Below are 20,965 nucleotides of genomic sequence, written 5' to 3' on the forward strand. Positions count from 1 at the left end.
TTCACTGACTGTTGTATATTACCAGAGCTGGAGGAGACTGTGTCACAGCACTCACAGTTGGCTGTCGTGTCAGTGTGTCATGTACCTCAGTCTTCACTGACTGCTGTATACTACCAGAGCTGGAGGAGACTGTGTCACAGCGCACAGCTGACTGTCGTGTCAGTGTGTCATGTACCTCAGTCTTCACTCACTGCTGTATACTACCAGAGCTGGAGGAGACTGTGTCACAGCACTCACAGTTGGCTGTCGTGTCAGTGTGTCATGTACCTCAGTCTTCACTCACTGCTGTATATTACCAGAGCTGGAGGAGACTGTGTCACAGCACTCACAGTTGGCTGTCGTGTCAGTGTGTCATGTACCTCAGTCTTCACTGACTGTTGTATATTACCAGAGCTGGAGGAGACTGTGTCACAGCACTCACAGTTGGCTGTCGTGTCAGTGTGTCATGTACCTCAGTCTTCACTGACTGCTGTATACTACCAGAGCTGGAGGAGACTGTGTCACAGCGCACAGCTGACTGTCGTGTCAGTGTGTCATGTACCTCAGTCTTCACTCACTGCTGTATACTACCAGAGCTGGAGGATACAGTGTCACAGCACTCACAGTTGGCTGTCGTGTCAGTGTGTCATGTACCTCAGTCTTCACTGACTGTTGTATATTACCAGAGCTGGAGGAGACTGCCAGCACTCACAGCTGGCTGTCGTGTCAGTGTGAAGAAGAATCAGACTACCAGAACCCCACTGCAAATTCATAAATCAGGATACGGGAATCCTCCTATCTATGAGCAAGGATGAATTTCCTCTCCCACATAACCCCTTAAACATGTGAATAAGGCCTTAAAAGGGGTTGTCCCAAAATTACAACTTATCACATATCCATCTGCTGGGGCTCTCACCATGCACAAGAATGGAGGGGGTCTTCAAACCCCCTTTTGAATAGGGCAACAGTCAGCTCTGAGACTGCCAAAGTGACTGACAACAGCAGTCAATACAGTACTCCGATCTCTCCAACAGTAATGTAGAAATCCCCCCCCTTCCCATTCAAACAGGGAGCTCGAGGTGGTTGAACCCCCATTATCCCCTATCCTGCGGAGTTTAATTAGTGGTCTGACCTCTTTAAGAACTACAGGCATGCCAGTTTTTGCATTCAGACTGTATCCACACATCACTAGTACAGCATATACACAAATCATTTTCCTGTTGGAAGATATTACAGTATCGGCGAGTGCCTGATACTACAGCTATGGCAGGTCTCACCTTTTCTTTTACATGAATGGTGAATAGCTGTTAGCAGGACATAGAAGTGCAATATAAAGGTAGCTGAATACATAAAGTGATATCCAACAGTATACACACAGCAAGATGTATAAAGTCAAAATCCTAACCTCTGCAATATGGAGAGCTCATGGTCACCAGAAGGCATGATACCCCCTCCCCCTATACAGTCTGCTACTTCAATTACTGTATATATCCTCTTGCATTCACACACAGGTTATCAATAGACAAGCATATAAAAGAATTACTCACTGATGTCTAAATAATACATTTCCTGCATGTTACTACTTATTGTAATACCAAACTGTGTTAAGTTAAAATGTGTTGATGGGATTAGAATACTGATGGCCAGGAGTATTAGATCGGTGGTGGTGGTGGTGGTGGTGGTGGTGGTGGTGGGGGGGGTCTAGACCCTTGGCATCACAATGATTAGTTGCCTGAAGGGGGTGTAACTTCATTGTTTCTTGGCTTCTCACCAGTCACAAGAAACAAAGCAAGTGCTGATTGGTTAGGATACAGCTACATGTAGATGTTTAGACTTTATTTACACAGCTGGGGCACTTTTAACTAAACAGCCATCAACCCATTAAAACCTTTGTACTACTCATAACCACAATTTAAAATTGTATGCAGTTCTGTAGTAAAAAGCATCATGTAAACACAGTCCAAAGCCTTTTCAGGGAGTCAGTGATTTGCATCAGTGATTGTATGCTGGTAGTCTCCACTGCTGCTTCTTCAGTCATTGATGCAAATGACCAACGTGTGAATGAGGCCTCGGGTTGGGTTTTCACATGCAGGCTTTGTTCACGCATTGAATGGCTTCAAAAACAGCAACAAAAACCTGAATGTAGAATCCCAGCTTCAACAAAAACCCTGAATGGGGAAACTCAGCCTCAAGCTCTCTTTTCTAAATTCTTGTGAAACTACTTCACTTTCTACAGGAAAACACTGAGCAAGTTAAAAAAAAACTCTTCAGTTGCCAAGTGAATTTTTTGAGCAATTTTATCTCCATAAAGTAACACAGAGTGTTTGGAAAACTGTTGAAAATTGAAGAGGACCTTTCATGCCCTCACAGATCGGCTGTATTATATAATGCAAGAAAGCGGACAGTGCACCGGATTCAGTACATGGTCAGCTTTCTAGCTGTATATAATGCCGCTGATCTGCAAGGATATAAAAGGTATGCAATGTGTATGGAGGTCCCTGAACTCTTCCCCCGACAGGTGATACTAGAGAGAATAAGGAGTGGCCATTGTTGAGAAAGAAGGATTAGCCAGGTTGAATGTTAAAGACAAAGAAGGATGGGTCAAAGTTACACAACTTTCACTACTGAAACACATGCATACTCGGCTAACCAGAGTGTGTATGGGGGAATAGGGAAGGAAGGAGCTCAGCCCTTATATCATCCTTGGCATAAACCCCACCATCTGTGCTCCATTTTAAGGTTACCTGTGTACAGCTCCAGGCACTCTTGGTGGCATGTCCTGGCCAATCCATGGACAGATTATCCACCCTGCATTTCAAGGAACAACAGAGGACATCAAGTTCATCAGCTTAGTAAATTTCCAGTCCAAGCTCCCCTAGGCTGGATGGAGAGATGATGAAGACTTATAATGATGAATGATCCTATACATCCTCCCTTGTGTGGAGCCAGGACGACAGACAGCTGCTCTATCATGCCCAGTTAGGCAATTTTTAATTATATACTTTGCACATAAAAAATACTGTCACTAAGTTCAGGGATGGTAAACAACATAGTAAACACTAGGAAGGTTTACAAAGGTTAAAAAAAAAAAAAAAAAAAAAAACCCAAATACATAATATGGCTTCTTTCTTCCAAAAGCAAGACCTCAATAGTACTTTGCACAACCCCTAGACGGGGGTGGCTTAGTTTATGGTAGAAAGCAGTAATGTCCAAGTTTTTTCCTTCTCTTTGTAAACCTAGACAATCCTTTTAATTTCCCCCCTTAATCATGTAGTTCTGGTAATAAGCAGACACAATACATGACTAAGGGGCACAGACTGCCCCCATCTATTATCATCTACTGGCTTTATTCACCCCCATGCTGAGCAGTTACCTGCAGGGGGTGAAAGGAAAAGGAGAAACTTTTGTAACAGAACTGTTCAGGCTGAATGTGCGCTTATGTAGTTATGCATGTAATGCAAGGTTTACATTACCATAAGGCATTAACCACGCCCTGGTACAGAATGCTCAACTTTTTCAGTAGATTTAAATGGCTTTGTTGTCTTCTGGGACAAAATATCAAGGTCCACCAAGTTATCAGTACAGTGTTAAACTTTGCTACAATCTATATATGTTCTGTGCTCAGAATGACCAATCCATATAAAGCTGAGGATTAAGGTGCCGGCACACCTTAGATAACAGTCAACCAACCTGTAAACACGCACCCTTGGTTTAGCTGCTGGGAATATGTAGGTGAATAAGGAGAGGGGAACATGCAGTTACCAAAGGGGAATGCAAAGGACAAGTCATGTTGAAATAAATCATGCCAACCTTTCTTTACATTGAAATACTTCACGGTATGAGAAGATGGGAAGCGTTTATACACATTAGATCACTGACCGATCCAGACAACAACTAACTTGTATTTATTGTGTATGGTCACCTTGAGCTGATACCATGCTAAGTGTTCCTAGTATTTCTATTGTGGAAGGATGGCTGAACCTCTAACACTCATTCAAGTGGAAAGCAAAGGGAACCTTAAATTTTACCATGCCACCATAATACATGTTTATTGGGAGATGGTAAGAACCTGTAAGCATTAAACCATTGGTAAATCCTGAAGGAAAGAAGAAAAATCTGGCAAAAAAAATTAATGAGTATCAGTAGCTTAACAGGGTTTTATGGGCCCTAAACACGGATTTCTGCTCCTATAGCACAGCCAAACAGCAAAATAAAGGGGCACAGTAGGCCATCCATATACCTCCATATATCCATATACCTGGTTCATTCCCATTCAAGGGACAATTTACCACAAATCATCCAAACAACCAAGATGTTTTTGTCAAAAAGTCAGTCTATATTTTTCATTTCTGTACAAAATGTAACAAAACAGGAGAATTTACAAGGACTCGGTGGGTTGCAGCAAATATTTACAATTCTATACGCCTAGAAGACGTTTAGCATCTTCACTTTGAGCCATGAGAGCCTCGCTGGCATATTTCTGAAGAAGTTCCATTTTCTTTCGTCGTATTAGGGCTTCCTCAATCTGTGAAGATAAAAATGAGAAGTTACATTGCGATGGACATGAGTGTACGTTTTAGGCTGGCATTTATGCAGCTTCAATGGAGTAGGATTTTACCCATCGGATCTTTAGTACTACCTAAAAATAAGTGATGCTATCAATGCAACCGGCTAAAGACAGTTCAAAAGGTAGAAAAATAGGATTTCTGGGAGGGAAATATTAATGCTCTATTACTTAGGATAGATCATCAGTGCCTAACCTGCGGGGGGGAGGGGGGGTTAGATATTGTGGGTGAGCACCAAATCCATTTCACAGGCCTGTGACGTCACATTCCTTCATCACGCGTCCTGTGTGCAGTTCGGTTCCATTCAAGTAAATGTGGCTGAGCTGTAATACCAAGCACAGCTGCTCTACAAAGTGTGGCGCTGTGCTTCGTATTTAGTGAAGAGGTCTCACTGAAATGAACAGGACTGAGCTGCAATATGCTCATTTGATGTGAGGTCACTTCTTGATAAGAAGAAAGCAACCATGTTTTCTAACCCTTTAACAGCTGACAGCAGACTCTTTGCTATGGTGAGATAAAAGGGGTTCTACAAATAAATATTTGAATAAAAATATATAAATAAAAATGGATATTGATTGTATACCTTTAGGGTAGGTCATCAATAACCAACTGATTGGGGTCAGACACCCGTCTCCCCCAGGGATCATGTGTTCACTTAATGGGATCTTGGATGCAATAGCGCAGCATAGCCACTTCTGGCTCCATCTGCTGTACTCAGAAGAATTGAGACTGGTAGGGGGTGTCGCTTGTCAGACTATCCCCATTCTGATACAGATGAACTATCCTAAGGGTAGGACATCAATATTCAACCCTCTTAATATATATCTGTGACCTATTGAAAATGTCTTATTGAGATAAAGCATTATATTTAAAAACAAATACTGAAAAAAATATAGGACAGTGTTTTTTTTTTTTTTTTGTTTGACCACATTGGTCAGTGTGCAGCAGAATGACCCCTGTTTAATCATTAGTATCTACAACTCCAAGCTAAAATGTAGTTAAAGCACAAGAGTATCACACAGTCAATATTTACATGCTAAATAACTTAGTTGAAAGCCAAAATGGTGCAATACATAGATGGAACACGATAAGAGTTATCAGCTGGAGTTTACATTTGTTTGGGTATATTGCTAAGGCTATAATACATCTATATTCACATCTGGTATTACAGCCCCAAATCCCTTCCCTGCCATACAATTTAATGACCTGAACTAGCAACAACAATGGGATCTGGGAAAGCGATGAAACAGGTTAGGTTCTCAGCTGCATTTGAACACCGTTTCCGTCCTCTATTCCACTTGAAAAGCACAGAGAGAAAAGTCCTGCAAGTCCAAAGTGGACCAGAAGAACGGAAACTGAAACGCAGGTGTGAACCCAGGATCAAGGCTTCTTCTTACCTCTTTTTGAGATGGTACCGGAACATGGGCAATAAACTTTTGCTGTCCTTCTTCTCTTTCAAGGTCATTGTCACTATCTTCTCCAGACTGAAAGACAAGAAATATTAGAATTGCTGAGCTACCATAAAAGAGATAATGCAAACAGCTCCAAGGTATCGCTTGTATACGGCTGGATTCTGTAGCAGTATATTTCTCTGAAGTGTCTCAGGGAACGCTATGGTGAGATTTATGAAAACTGGCGCTTGTCATACCAGTCTTCACAGCCCATATAATGGCAGAGGGTGCCCCTCTTATGAGCTTAAAACTGACATGGATTTTAAGAACCATTTACACCAGTAAACTGGCATAAATAGTCATAAATCTGCTGGGGTCCATACCTCTTGTTACACCGTTAGAAAAAGGACAAGGTTGAAGTAAAATAGAAATAAGAGCTGAAAATTGCCAGCAAAAATCTGATTTTAAGCAAAAAAACGCTTCTTTATGGTGAGATGACCTGCGTAACTCCTTCTTCCTAGTCGTATAACATTATTTCTCATACAGATACCAGATGCACAATACTTATGTGAACGTATTCAAGGTGACCAAGTAGTTTAGTTTTAGTACAACAAAAAGATGAAAGGGCAAACCATTCCCAAAAATAAACTATACAACCTGGAATATAATGGTATAAACATTGCATAATTCTTAGGACACGGAGATCAGTAAATAAACATTGAGTAACTGGTAGACATGCAGCACATTCATGACCGTTGTGTCAATCGGCCTCATACGGCTTTGTTCTGGGCAAAAGTTCTAGTCACGTTCTGCCCTAATCACATGACCTGTGTCAAATAGCACCCTTGTCATATGTCCAGTATCACGCTGCCGACTCATGAACGCTTTGGGTTGGCAACCTGAGCTAGAAAGTTTCTAAAAGGGCAAAGTGTTTGCTTGACTAGTTTTGATTAGCTGTTGCCCTGGAGTGCCCAAATTTTTCAGACGTTTTGTGGCACATGTTGCACGGTAAATAAAGCCGCATGGTAGTTGCTTGTCGTATTTCACATATGAACTGTACCTAAAATAGCGATAGTAGCCAGTGTTACTTTTTGTCTCTAACTACATACATAACTTCTATGCCCTGTAGAGGATCAACAACAAATAGTACAAATTTAACACACACGTAATAGAGATTAAAAATGAATAAAAAAATATAATAATAATAATAATAATAATAATAATAATTATATATATATATATATGATATATGATCTATATTTATCCTATGAATATTAAAAGGGGTTTTCTAGCCTTATAGATCACTGTGCAAACAGATAAACCCTGAAGTTACACTAAATGTTCTCAATGAATGCAAGTACATAAGCATCATCTCCCAGTCATGTGCTGCATATAAAACTTTATTTTTTAGCTAGATCTAGCTTAATAAAATAATTGGATGCATATGTTTGCATCTGCTTTATCCAGAAATAAATTAGCAAAAAAAAATAAATCACAAAACCTTCAGTCAAATTAAAATAAGATCCTTACAGTATAGTGTTCTGTGTTACTGCTGCTTCCACAAGTCAGTGCATTACTCAGGATGGAGTCAAATATAAGAGTCGCTGTGTGAGGCCTCACAGACAGCCATAGTGCACCACTTTAACACACTAAAAGGGGTGGTTTTGGATTCACAAAGTCCAGCTGGCAATATTCAGACCAGGGCTTCTACATAACAGAGGACTAAGACAATAAAGCAGAAAAGACTGCCCTTCAGCCTGGGAGCCCCTCTCACAGCACAACCCTCTCAGGTTTAGCTGGGGTATGGGACACACAGGAGAATTCAGTCCGAAGGAACTAGAAGGAAGGCTTCCATCACCTCCATGGGACTGGAAACAACTGAAACAGGTATGAGGAATGGCCTTTTTAAATGGATCCAAGTTGGTTTCTGTCCATGGATGTGCGGGATCCCTCCTGTCACTGCCATTGTGGAGGTCCGGGGGAAAGAGTGGCCAAAGGCAAAAAAACAAACTGTACTTTCCTCCTGAATTCCCCTCCAAAACTGACACTGAGTAAACACCAACAGGATGCAGCAGATCCTGAACAAACTCTGGTGATTCAGGTGGCAAGACTATTTTTTTTTAAAAAAAACATTCCATGCCTGTGGCGACTTTTTCTCTGCAATCAGAGAGCCTTTTAAGACTGTCTGAAAGAGGACTAATGCCAAATTTCCCCTTCAGAAAGGTAGGGCTGCCAACACAGGCATTATAAAAACCATTACCTGATTGGAAAACCCTTTGATTTCCCAAAAGGTGGCACAATCACAGCATTAGGGTATGTCCACATTCTTGCAGATCAGTCGCTGCACAATTTCTAGTGGCTTATCTACATCACACAAAGGTAGACAAATGGATGAGAGAAATATGTGCAACCCCCCCAAAAAAAACACGTCGAAGCAAGAGAAGATTTTTCGCAGCATCTCTCACAAAGGATGAAAACCAGCATGATATCCACAAAATTCTGGTGCAAAATCTCCCCATTTTAAGCAGAATATAGGAAAATCAAGTGCCAATTTTCTGAAATTTAAAAAAAAAAACAAAAAAAAAAAAAAAAAAACAGTAGCAGACATGACTCAGACGTGCGCCTACCTCATCGGCAGTCACTGCATAGATATTCACTTCCTCTTCCTCCTCATTCTTCTCCCCAGATGCCACACGCGCTTCCTTCTCCATTCTCCATTTCTCAATGGCCTGGGCAATGGCTGAAAAAAAATTCACAGGAGAATTGACCCGGATATTACAGCGATCTACAAATACTGGCATGACCAAAGGAACGTCATGCTCAAATATTTTCTCATGCCAAGTCTCGTATAAGGAGCAGTAACAACTGCTGTAGAATTACAGTGTGGCATCACATGAAACACATACACTCACCGGCCACTTTATTAGGTACACCTGTCCAACTGCTCGTTAACACTTAATTTCTAATCAGCCAATCACATGGCGGCAACTCAGTGCATTTAGGCATGTAGACATGGTCAAGACAATCTCCTGCAGTTCAAACCGAGCATCAGTATGGGGAAGAAAGGTGATTTGAGTGCCTTTGAACGTGGCATGGTTGTTGGTGCCAGAAGGGCTGGTCTGAGTATTTCAGAAACTGCTGATCTACTGGGATTTTCACGCACAACCATATCTAGGGTTTACAGAGAATGGTCCGAAAAAGAAAAAACATCCAGTGAGCGGCAGTTCTGTGGGCGGAAATGTGTTGTTGATGCCAGAGGTCAGAAGAGAATGGCCAGACTGGTTCGAGCTGATAGAAAGGCAACAGTGACTCAAATAGCCACCCGTTACAACCAAGGTAGCCAGAAGAGCATCTCTGAACGCACAGTACGTCGAACTTTGAGGCAGATGGGCTACAGCAGCAGAAGACCACACCGGGTGCCACTCCTTTCAGCTAAGAACAGGAAACTGAGGCTACAATTTGCACAAGCTCATCGAAATTGGACAATTGAAGATTGGAAAAACGTTGCCTGGTCTGATGAGTCTCGATTTCTGCTGCGACATTCGGATGGTAGGGTCAGAATTTGGCGTCAACAACATGAAAGCATGGATCCATCCTGCCTTGTATCAACGGTTCAGGCTGGTGGTGGTGGTGTCATGGTGTGGGGAATATTTTCTTGACACTCTTTGGGCCCCTTGGTACCAATTGAGCATCGTTGCAACGCCAAAGCCTACCTGAGTATTGTTGCTGACCATGTCCATCCCTTTATGACCACAATGTACCCAACATCTGATGGCTACTTTCAGCAGGATAATGCGCCATGTCATAAAGCTGGAATCATCTCAGACTGGTTTCTTGAACATGACAATGAGTTCACTGTACTCCAATGGCCTCCACAGTCACCAGATCTCAATCCAATAGAGCATCTTTGGGATGTGGTGGAACGGGAGATTCGCATCATGGATGTGCAGCCGACAAATCTGCGGCAACTGTGTGATGCCATCATGTCAATATGGACCAAAATCTCTGAGGAATGCTTCCAGCACCTTGTTGAATCTATGCCATGAAGAATTGTGGCAGTTCTGAAGGCAAAAGGGGGTCCAACCCATTACTAGCATGGTGTACCTAATAAAGTGGCCGGTGAGTGTATGGGTTGGCATAGCTAGCAATCCATTCTAGTCATCAGACAATTTTACAATAGGGGCCACACGGTGGCTCAGTGGTTAGCACTGCAGCCTTGCAGCGCTGGGTCCTGGTGTTCAAATCCCGCCAAGGGCAAAAAACCATCTGCAAGGAGTTTGTATGTTCTCCCCGTGTTTGCATGGATTTCCATCCCATATTCCAAAAAAAAAGACATACTGATAGGGAAAAATGTACATTGTGAGCTCTATGTGGGGCTCACAATCTACATTTAAAAAAAAAAAAAAAAAAAACAATTTTACAATGATACAGTGATGGGGCTCAGGAAGTGATGTATAAAATGTTATCTGTTATTCTACTGGAAATGGAACATCCTCATCCTTATCTTCCTCTACAATCGCTGCCAGGGAGAAGTAGGAGGCTCCAGTACACAATGGGAGGTTGATGGGTTTGGCTGACACCAATCGAATGTGTATAGCCAGTGTTATAATAGGTCATCAATATCAGACTGGTAAGGGTTTGACTCCTCGCACCCCACGATTCATCAAATTGAAGGGGCTTCATTGCACCACTTAATGATATTAATGGCCTATCCTAAAGGGAGATCAATAATTTAATAGTCTTGGAAAATCCCTTTGACCAATGTTTTTATAAGTACCTTATAGAACAATACAATATTTGTGTTTTCAGTGAATTCTTTTTCTGTCAGAGTTTGCAGAGTGTATAAGAATATATTGACATCTTGAAAGCAATAAATATTAAAAAATCAGTAACGACATTTTGCAGAGAAAGTAAAGAGATGACAGATATTATGATGAAACATAAAGCATTACCTCTCTTCTCCTCCTCGATCTCTAGGGGGACCAATACCCCATCATCCTCATCTCTGTACCCATAGTACTCTGCGTCAATATCTTTCATCAGCTCAGCACGTGTTTTCCGGGGTGGAGGAGCAGCTACAAATAACAATAGCACCAATAAGCACAAGCAATAGAACAAGAAAAACAGTTGTCTGCTGAAAGCTCAACTTCAGAAACCCTATGGGGATCCGCTCAAAGGAAAAAGTGCTGCCTGGACCAATACTGTCAAAATGAATGGACTGTACAGTAGATCTCTTCCTGTATATTGACCACATGTCCTAATAGAAGCTATGGAAAGAATATCTCAAGAGACATCGATACATCACCTCCATCCTCTTTGTACACTTCAACAGGTATCGCTCCACTGATTCTGGTACAGTTAGAATTTTTAATTTGCACCCACCACTCCAAAGCAATAAATTCTGTTCGTTTCAGCATAATTATACTCTCAGTTGTCAGGAAGGAGGTCCCCGTCTTTTTTGCTCAAACCCAGGATCGCCAACTTGACACTATAGAGCATAATGTTGTTGAAACTAACAGCAGTGAGTGCTTGTGAACAATGAGGGCTAGAGAAACAACTCCAAGTGTGATGGAATCAGTAAAACAGCGTCTAGTGAAGGATGGAATAAGTGGTGAAAGGTCCTCTTTAATGAGACAGGCCCGGCAGAGGATGCCCAAACCACTGCATCTACTTTCTGCGACATTATCAACATGCATCAATAAAACATTCTGAATATAAAGATTTAGAGCAGGGGGTCTCAAACATTTCTACCTTGTTCACCCAATCCAGCTAGATCAAAAGGACAAGGGAGAGAAGGGCCCCAGATCCGGTTGTAAAGCTTTTGAGTACAGGCTTGCAGCTTACAAGCTTGGGCTGGCCTCAGTGTATATACTTACCTCCCTCGACATCTCTTGTGCAGTGACAGGGAGTGCTCCTGGGAACAGTGAGGCAAGTACTTCATGGGGCCACTGCTGATAAGGGATATTAAACTGTATAGGGCCACTGTTTGGGTTACTGAACAATACATTGGCTTTGTATAGACTTTGGAAGGAATGTGGCACATCACAAGACCTGAAGCCAATAACAAACACGGTTCAATGGTTGGAACAATTTTACTCTTTTCAAAGTCAGCTCAATGTTGAGTCTGTGGCCAACTCAACGTACTAGCACATGTGTAAAACATCAACCCCGTCAACTAGCTTTATCAAATGCGGTTTACTGGTCTCTGACAAATTTTTGTAACCCACTTTCATTTTAAAGTCAACCAATATCAAAACAGGGCAAGAAAAAAAAAAATTACTACCACTGTCCTTTATAGCATGGGACTGAAATGGGTATTCCTAGCTCAGACATTTACGGTATATCCATAGGACATGCCACAAATGCTTTATAATGTGAGTCCCATCTCTGACTCTGTAAAATACAGTGTACTCTCACTTCTATCTAAGCTCCGAGTACACCCAAGTATTCAGTTGTTTTTGGAACTCCCATAGAAATCAAGAGAAAGGAGAGTGTTGTGCAAGCAAGGCCTCTGCTCCAGTCACAGCAGGAGAGGGTCCTGGTATGCCATTATTGAAAAGCGGGACCCACATCTACAATAAATTTATGGGATATTCTGAGGAGAGGCACCAAATAATATGCAGTGCAATTTATTGGTTATTTTTTCCCTATCACTAACTTACATATATATGACCCCCATCTTGTACCGAGTGCCCCAATAATGTAAAAAAAAAAAAAAATGGCATGACTGGAATACTAAGTGGATTGAGGGTAATGAAGAAGCATGACATCCAGATTTTGTTTCATGTGACTGAGCTTGTGCAGTAAATAAAGTGAATGAATCCAGCGTGATACATCATCTTGTCAATGAGTGAGTAGTTCATCCATTATCTGTAGAGGACTCACAGTAATTAGAAACTTCCTAAATCTACTGGGAAATGGAATCTGCTTGATATTCATTAAGTAAATTCTAATCACATTTTACCAATTTACATAATTGCGGCTCTATTCATTTTAATAAAATGCAGAAACTTCAACCTAAAATGACAATAAAGCAAGTTTATTACATCCTACGAGTATAGTTGTTTTTATATTGCTGCTTGTGGGCCAATAAGCATAAATCAGAACTCTCCTGTCCCCAAACCCCCGACTCCAGTGTTAGCAGGTCCAATCATCTGTATACAGGCCCCATGCTGATTGTGTGAGGACAGAGCTGCATCCAGCACAGGCCTCAAAGGTCACCTCTTCATGAACGGCACATCACCGCAGTTTGCGAGGAGGTCACTGAGGCCTGTAATTGGTTGCAGCTGCGCCCTCACACAAATGGGACGTCACTGATGACATCAGCTAGGGGTCCTGCATAAAGAATGGAGCTGCCACCACCGTAAACAGACCCTTAGGGAGAGGAGAGTACTGCTTGTTGTGTTCACTGGCCCACTAGCAGCAGGTTTTTTAAATTAAAAAAAAAAATTCTCAGGCCACCATTTAAAATGTCCCCACCATGTTACAGAGCACATTACAGTGATAATCAACTAACCATTGTTATGTATGTTAATTTTGTAGAGGCAGTTGGTGCACTGGGGGGAAGTTTTCAGCCATGAGAGCACTGCTCTTACTACTACGATCTCCTGCCTGCACCACTACACAGTGGGGATCCTCCTCACGGCATGTCCCACTTGAGCAGCAAGAGCAATGCTCCTGGAGTTGAAGGCCCGCCCCCAATGCACAAACATTCACATAAGACTTCAAAGTCCTTTACCCAAGGACGTAAAAAGGGTGAAAAATGCACATTACTGCAAATTACTACAGCAAGACCTATGTAGACACCAAAAATTATTTAAAGAGGACCTTTCACGTCCTTATGAACATGCAATTTTAAATACCGCTAGATCTCCCTAGATCTAGATCTCCCCACTGTCAGAAGGGCATTCGTCAAAGCTCAGCATCATCACTGGGCTGTGAGGAACACTTCCTGATGGTACTTGTCCTATGACTTTTACTGGAGGGAGGGCGTTACTCACAGCTCAGCATCATCGCTGAGCGGTAAAAAAAAACACCCAGTACAAGGCTATGTTAGAGAACTGTCAGTGGGGAAGGGGAATCATTCCTCACAGCGCAGTGATGATACAGAGTTATGAGAAACGCCATTCTGACAGTGGGGATATCTCCAGTACCAGGAAAGCAGACAGGACACTGAATTCAGAGCACTGGTAACTTTCAAGTGGTTTTATATACCACTAGTTTATGAGGACATGAAAGGGCCTCTTTAATTTCAGAAGTCAGCAGAATTGCAAGCACAGCTCTGGACTATAATACAGCCTGTATCTGAGGATTTTAATGCTATGTACCATATTTTTTTTGCTGCAGGAGTGCAGAACTGCCCTTTTTTTCTTTTTTTTTTTTTTCGCCATTTCGTCCCCGATTAGAATAAAAAGTGATCAAACCAATAGACATTCCCCAAAACAGTATAACAAAAAAGTACACCTGGCACCCCAAAAAAGATGCCCTATGCATCCCAGTACAGATGTAGGACCATCTGTCAATGTGGCCTTGCTGCTGCTGCAAAACTACAACTCCCATATATAAATATTTTACTTCAAGATTTATTTATTTTTTATTTTTTTTTAAATGTAGATTGTGAGCCCCACATAGAGCCAACAATATACTTTTTTTTTTCCTCTATCAGTATGTCTTTGGAATATGGGATGGAAATCCACGCAAACACGGGGCGAACATACAAACTGCTTACAGAAAAATTTACAAATCAACTACATTTATTACTCAATTTCAACCTTTAGGTGACTACTAGAGATGAGCGAACACTAAAATGTTCGAGGTTCGAAATTCGATTCGAACAGCCGCTCACTGTTCGAACGGGTTTCGAACCCCATTATAGTCTATGGGGAACATATACTTGTTAAGGGGGAAACCCAAATCCGTGTCTGGAGGGTCACCAAGTCCACTATGACACCCCAGGAAATGATACCAACACCCTGGAATGACACTGGGACAGCAGGGGAAGCATGTCTGGGGGCATAAAAGTCACTTTACTTCATGGAAATCCCTGTCAGCTTGCGATTTTCGCAAGCTAACTTTTTCCTATAGGAATGCATTGGACAGCGCTGATTGGCCAGAGTACGGAATTCGACCAATCAGCGCTGGCTCTGCTGGAGGAGGCGGAGTCTAAGATCGCTCCACACCAGTCTCCATTCAGGTCCGACCTTAGACTCCGCCTCCTCCGGCAGAGCCAGCGCTGATTGGCCGAAGGCTGGCCAATGCATTCCTACATCTGATGCCGGTCAGCCCATCTGATATAGCAGAGCCGAGTGTGCACACTCGGCTCTGCTACATCAGATGTAGCAGAGCAGAGTGTGCCGGTCAGCCCATCTGATATAGCAGAGCTGAGTGTGCACACTCGGCTCTGCTACATCTGATGTGCCGGTCAGCCCATCTGATATAGCAGAGCCGAGTGTGCACACTCGGCTCTGCTATATCAGATGGGCTGAGAGGCACACTCGGCTCTGCTATATCAGATGGGCTGACCGGCACACTCGGCTCTGCTACATCTGATGTGCCGGTCAGCCCATCTGATATAGCAGAGCCGAGTGTGCACACTCGTCTCTGCTACATCAGATGTAGCAGAGTCGAGTGTGCACACTCGGAACAAATGATAATACCGAGCAACCACAGGAATAGATTGTTAATACAATACAAGGAAGATTGGCAGCAGCAGTAATTCAATCCAGAACCCCTTAGGGAACAGAAGATGCAGGAGAATGACCGATGGATATGAAGAAAACCGCGCTACTCTCTTGGGATAAACCAATACACGCACTTTATTCCACTTTCTAAAAACACGACGCTACAACACAGCGTTTCGGGGATTCCCCTTTTTCAAGTGTCACAAAACACACAATATACCCTAATAAAAATAACAAATGGCATAATAAATAAATGCAACAGAAGTCAAAATAAATAAAAATACACATATGCATATAAATATATAAATATATAAACATATAAAAATAGGTAGAATGGCAGGTCTTAAATATGAATGTTCCATTACACAAGTATTTGTCGTTGTTTGTCATTAATCCAGCAAAGTCAAACAAAGTTGCTACCCCAGCTATTGGTGATAGTTGTAGCTACATAAAGTGACCAACTGTAATATAATGCAGGTCAGCAAATGTTCTAATAATAAAAGAGTAGGGTAACCAAGTATTTCATAGGCATGGCTCAGACAATAATGAAATATATAAATAAATAAATAAATTACTGTACCAGACAAGGAGTTAGGAGCATGAATCAGGAGCAGGAGCTTCCTTGTACGAGTAGAATGTGATGCACAGCGTGGAGTGTATGGGCTGCGTGTGTAACGCGGGCTTATTACACCTGGGCGGGCTGGAGGGGAGGGTCACGTGCCAGGTGTTGCTAAGAACTCCCCGTTACTTACTTAGAACTCAAGCCTGAAGGTCATATATTATACAATCCACATAATGACTGTGGATTGTAGAGACATCCAGCTTATTTGAATAAAATTGGATCGCTACTCCGCGATGCTCGTGTCTAGGGAGAGCGGTCGGGCCCGCTCGTGTGTTTAACCTAGTGCGCATGCGTATTGCACGGCACTAGGTTACGGGAAAAGCCGAGTCGACGAACGACCGCTCGTGTGTCGGGTTTAATACGCATGCGCGTACTCGTCCGGCCGCATAACCGGCACTAGCAGTACACTGGCATGTCCTGCCTATTGGATTCTAACGGCAGTTAGTTTAGACGGATGTCAATTAGTGTGAACCGCATACTGACATGTCTTGCCTATTAGATTCTTACAGCAGTTGTTTAGATTGATGTCAATTAATATAAGTAAAATACTAAGGGCCATTCAAGCCTCTATGGAGTTAATATTTAAGCAAACCATAACATGGAAGCAGCGGACCCTGATGCTGCTTTACAAACCATAGATATTTCAGATGTATACACATCATTCTGATGAATTAAAAGATTCATTGCCAATACAATATTATTGTCAAAGAATTACATTTAAAAACAATTATCTTTTTTAACAAAAGTCTTGGTCCTAAAATAATGACATTTGTAAACATCCACCTAATTATTAGTATGAATATAATAAAAATAGTAGTGTAATAGTGAAAAATGGACAAAAAATTAAAATCAAAAAATTCCATAAATATAAGAACAAAAGTTAGAGTGTACTAACATAGTAATATATCAAGAGATTTTTCTAAAAACTGAGATCATAGTGGTTACTCTTTACTTCTCTATGCTTAACAGCCAACATGTAATATATAAACATATAATAAATATATAAAGGGACTTAGTAGGAAATATCCTCCAGGGCTTCATTAAGACCCTCAGGATGGAGGGTATTTAATTTAAATATCCAAAACATCTCTTTCTTTTTTAGTGCCTCGAACCGGTTGTAAATGCTGGTAGGTATTTGTTCGAGTGGAGTTACAATAAAATTGGAAAAACTGCACCCATGTTTGATCTTGGCATGTCTGGAAACACTATGCTTTTCGTACCCGTTGGAGACATTGGAGCGATGTTTCTTAATTCTGTCTCTAAGGGACATTGTTGTCCGTCCTACATACTGTAGGCCACATGGGCAGCTTAGAATATATATAACGTATGAAGATGAGCAGTCTAGTCTCGATTTGATAGAGAATTTCTCGTTTGTGGATCTACTGGTAACCTCACTTATATTATGTGCTATATTCAAACAACACTTACATCTAGAATGTCCACATTTGAAGCTACCAGCGTTTCCACTGATATATGAAAAATTGGTACTGGTTCTTGTAGAGGATTTTAGTTTACTTGGGGCAATAATACTCTTTAGAGTTCGAGCCCTCCTAAAAGTCATCTTGGGTTTTTTTGGGATTACTTTTTTCAAGAATTGGTCATTAGCTAAAATATGCCAATGCTTCTCCAAGATTTTCCTGATGGAACTGTGGGCTATATTAAAAGTTGTTATAAAGTTGTGTTTGAACTCATTTTCTTTTTTGGTAATTTTTTTGGGGACAAGGCATTCCTTTTGACTCAAATTTGCTGTTCTAGACTGAGCTTCTTTTATAAGAGAGGCTGGATAATTTTTGTCCTTAAATCTTGAAGCCATAATCTTACTCTGAGCCACAAAGTCCGATTGGTTTGTACAATTCCGTCTCAATCTTTTGAATTGTCCATATGGGACATTCTTAATCCACTTATGGTAGTGTAGACTTTTAAAATTCAAAAGACTATTACTATCTACTTTTTTGAAAAATGTTTTCGTTTGTATGCCTTTCTCGTTACCCATTAAGACTAAATCCAGATACTCAATTTCCTTTTCATCTATTCTGCCTGTTAGATTTATCCCCCAGTTATTATTATTTAAATAGGCTGTAAATTCGTGAAATGATGTGGTGGTGCCTTCCCAGATAAAAAGCAGATCATCAATATATCGTTTATAGAATTTAATATTGGTGGTCCAGGGATGATCTTTTAATATAAAGGATTCCTCGTAGCGGCCCATGAAGAGGTTTGCAAATGCCGGGGCAAATTTAGTCCCCATGGCCGTTCCCTTTACTTGAATGTAAGTTTTTTGCTCAAATTTGAAGACATTATGAGTGAGAATAAAATTGATTCCCTCCAAGATAAAATCTTTTTGTTTCTCAGGCATAGAGGGATCAGTGCTTAAGTAACTCTTAATCGTCTCTAAGCCTTTATCGTGTGCAATATTACTGTAGAGTCCTGTAACATCTAATGTGGCCCACTGATAATTTTTACCCCATGCCATGGGTAATAATTCATCCAAGAGACTCACCGAGTCTTTAAGATAAGATGGTAATTTAATAACGTATTTTTGTAATAGAAGGTCGATGTAATGGGAGAGATTCCTTGTTGTAGCATTCACACCTGAAATTATCGGGCGTCCTGGAGGGTTAACGGGATCTTTATGAATTTTAGGTAAATGGTAGTAGAGGGCTGCTGTTGGATTTTTGACAAGCAAATATTCCTTTTCTTTTTTATTTAGAATGCCCTCTTTAAAAGTTCTCAGGATAAGTTTCACATATTCTGAATAGTGTTCAGTAGTTGGATCTCGACTGATCTCTTGATAATAGTTAGTGTCGGATAGGATACGGGTGGCTTCAAACATATAGGTCTCGCGATTCTGGATAACAATGCCACCTCCTTTATCCGCACCCCTAATTACAATACTCGAGTTTTCTTTCAACGTTTTTAGGGCTCTTTTCTCTGCTAGGTTAAGATTTGTTGGAACTTTAGTTACTTTGTCTAGTTTCCTAAATTCTGACGAAATTAGAGAATAGAATGTCTCAATATTTGCCCCTTTATGGTGTATAGGATAAAACTTTGATTTTGGTTTTAGATTGGTGGTAATGGGAAGGGGTGGGCTTAAGGGAGATCTAAACAAATTTATAAGGAAATTGACCCTATCAAGGCATTTTGCAATTACCGAAAAAAATGATTGCCCTCAATCAGGTCCCTCTACCTCCCATCTAAGTTTCAATTCTATAGAGGGTGTAGCCCTCGATCCTGGGCCATCCTGTCGCATTTCTGAAGCAAGTCCTTCCACTACTCACATAGTCCACTCCCCACAACCCACAGCCTCTCCCTTAAGCCCACCCCTTCCCATTACCACCAATCTAAAACCAAAATCAAAGTTTTATCCTATACACCATAAAGGGGCAAATATTGAGACATTCTATTCTCTAGTTTCGTCAGAATTTAGGAAACTAGACAAAGTAACTAAAGTTCCAACAAATCTTAACCTAGCGGAGAAAAGAGCCCTAAAAACGTTGAAAGAAAACTCGAGTATTGTAATTAGGGGTGCGGATAAAGGAGGTGGCATTGTTATCCAGAATCGCGAGACCTATATGTTTGAAGCCACCCGTATCCTATCCGACACTAACTATTATCAAGAGATCAGTCGAGATCCAACTACTGAACACTATTCAGAATATGTGAAACTTATCCTGAGAACTTTTAAAGAGGGCATTCTAAATAAAAAAGAAAAGGAATATTTGCTTGTCAAAAATCCAACAGCAGCCCTCTACTACCATTTACCTAAAATTCATAAAGATCCCGTTAACCCTCCAGGACGCCCGATAATTTCAGGTGTGAATGCTACAACAAGGAATCTCTCCCATTACATCGACCTTCTATTACAAAAATACGTTATTAAATTACCATCTTATCTTAAAGACTCGGTGAGTCTCTTGGATGAATTATTACCCATGGCATGGGGTAAAAATTATCAGTGGGCCACATTAGATGTTACAGGACTCTACAGTAATATTGCACATGATAAAGGCTTAGAGACGATTAAGAGTTACTTAAGCACTGATCCCTCTATGCCTGAGAAACAAAAAGATTTTATCTTGGAGGGAATCAATTTTATTCTCACTCATAATGTCTTCAAATTTGAGCAAAAAACTTACATTCAAGTAAAGGGAACGGCCATGGGGACTAAATTTGCCCCGGCATTTGCAAACCTCTTCATGGGCCGCTACGAGGAATCCTTTATATTAAAAGATCATCCCTGGACCACCAATATTAAATTCTATAAACGATATATTGATGATCTGCTTTTTATCTGGGAAGGCACCACCACATCATTTCACGAATTTACAGCCTATTTAAATAATAATAACTGGGGGATAAATCTAACAGGCAGAATAGATGAAAAGGAAATTGAGTATCTGGATTTAGTCTTAATGGGTAACGAGAAAGGCATACAAACGAAAACATTTTTCAAAAAAGTAGATAGTAATAGTCTTTTGAATTTTAAAAGTCTACACTACCATAAGTGGATTAAGAATGTCCCATATGGACAATTCAAAAGATTGAGACGGAATTGTACAAACCAATCGGACTTTGTGGCTCAGAGTAAGATTATGGCTTCAAGATTTAAGGACAAAAATTATCCAGCCTCTCTTATAAAAGAAGCTCAGTCTAGAACAGCAAATTTGAGTCAAAAGGAATGCCTTGTCCCCAAAAAAATTACCAAAAAAGAAAATGAGTTCAAACACA

At 41.0% G+C, this 20,965-nt stretch overlaps 1 protein-coding gene across 1 annotated transcript in view; it reads right to left on the bottom strand.

Moving 5' to 3' along the window:
* Window positions 1-4,307: 4,307 nt before the first annotated feature.
* Window positions 4,308-20,965, bottom strand: part of ISY1 (ISY1 spliceosome associated protein) — a 30,611-nt gene continuing 13,953 nt past the window's right edge. The window contains exons 8-11 of the mRNA XM_075286951.1: window positions 10,888-11,010; window positions 8,563-8,675; window positions 5,942-6,028; window positions 4,308-4,504 (exon numbers count right to left, since the gene is read on the bottom strand). Coding sequence (XP_075143052.1) covers window positions 4,397-4,504; window positions 5,942-6,028; window positions 8,563-8,675; window positions 10,888-11,010 — 431 coding nt within the window. The 3' untranslated portion in view covers window positions 4,308-4,396. The remainder of the gene's footprint in view (window positions 4,505-5,941; window positions 6,029-8,562; window positions 8,676-10,887; window positions 11,011-20,965) is intronic.

The sequence above is a fragment of the Leptodactylus fuscus genome, chromosome 9 (assembly GCF_031893055.1).
Source record: "Leptodactylus fuscus isolate aLepFus1 chromosome 9, aLepFus1.hap2, whole genome shotgun sequence".
NCBI classification, from domain to species: domain Eukaryota; kingdom Metazoa; phylum Chordata; class Amphibia; order Anura; family Leptodactylidae; genus Leptodactylus; species Leptodactylus fuscus.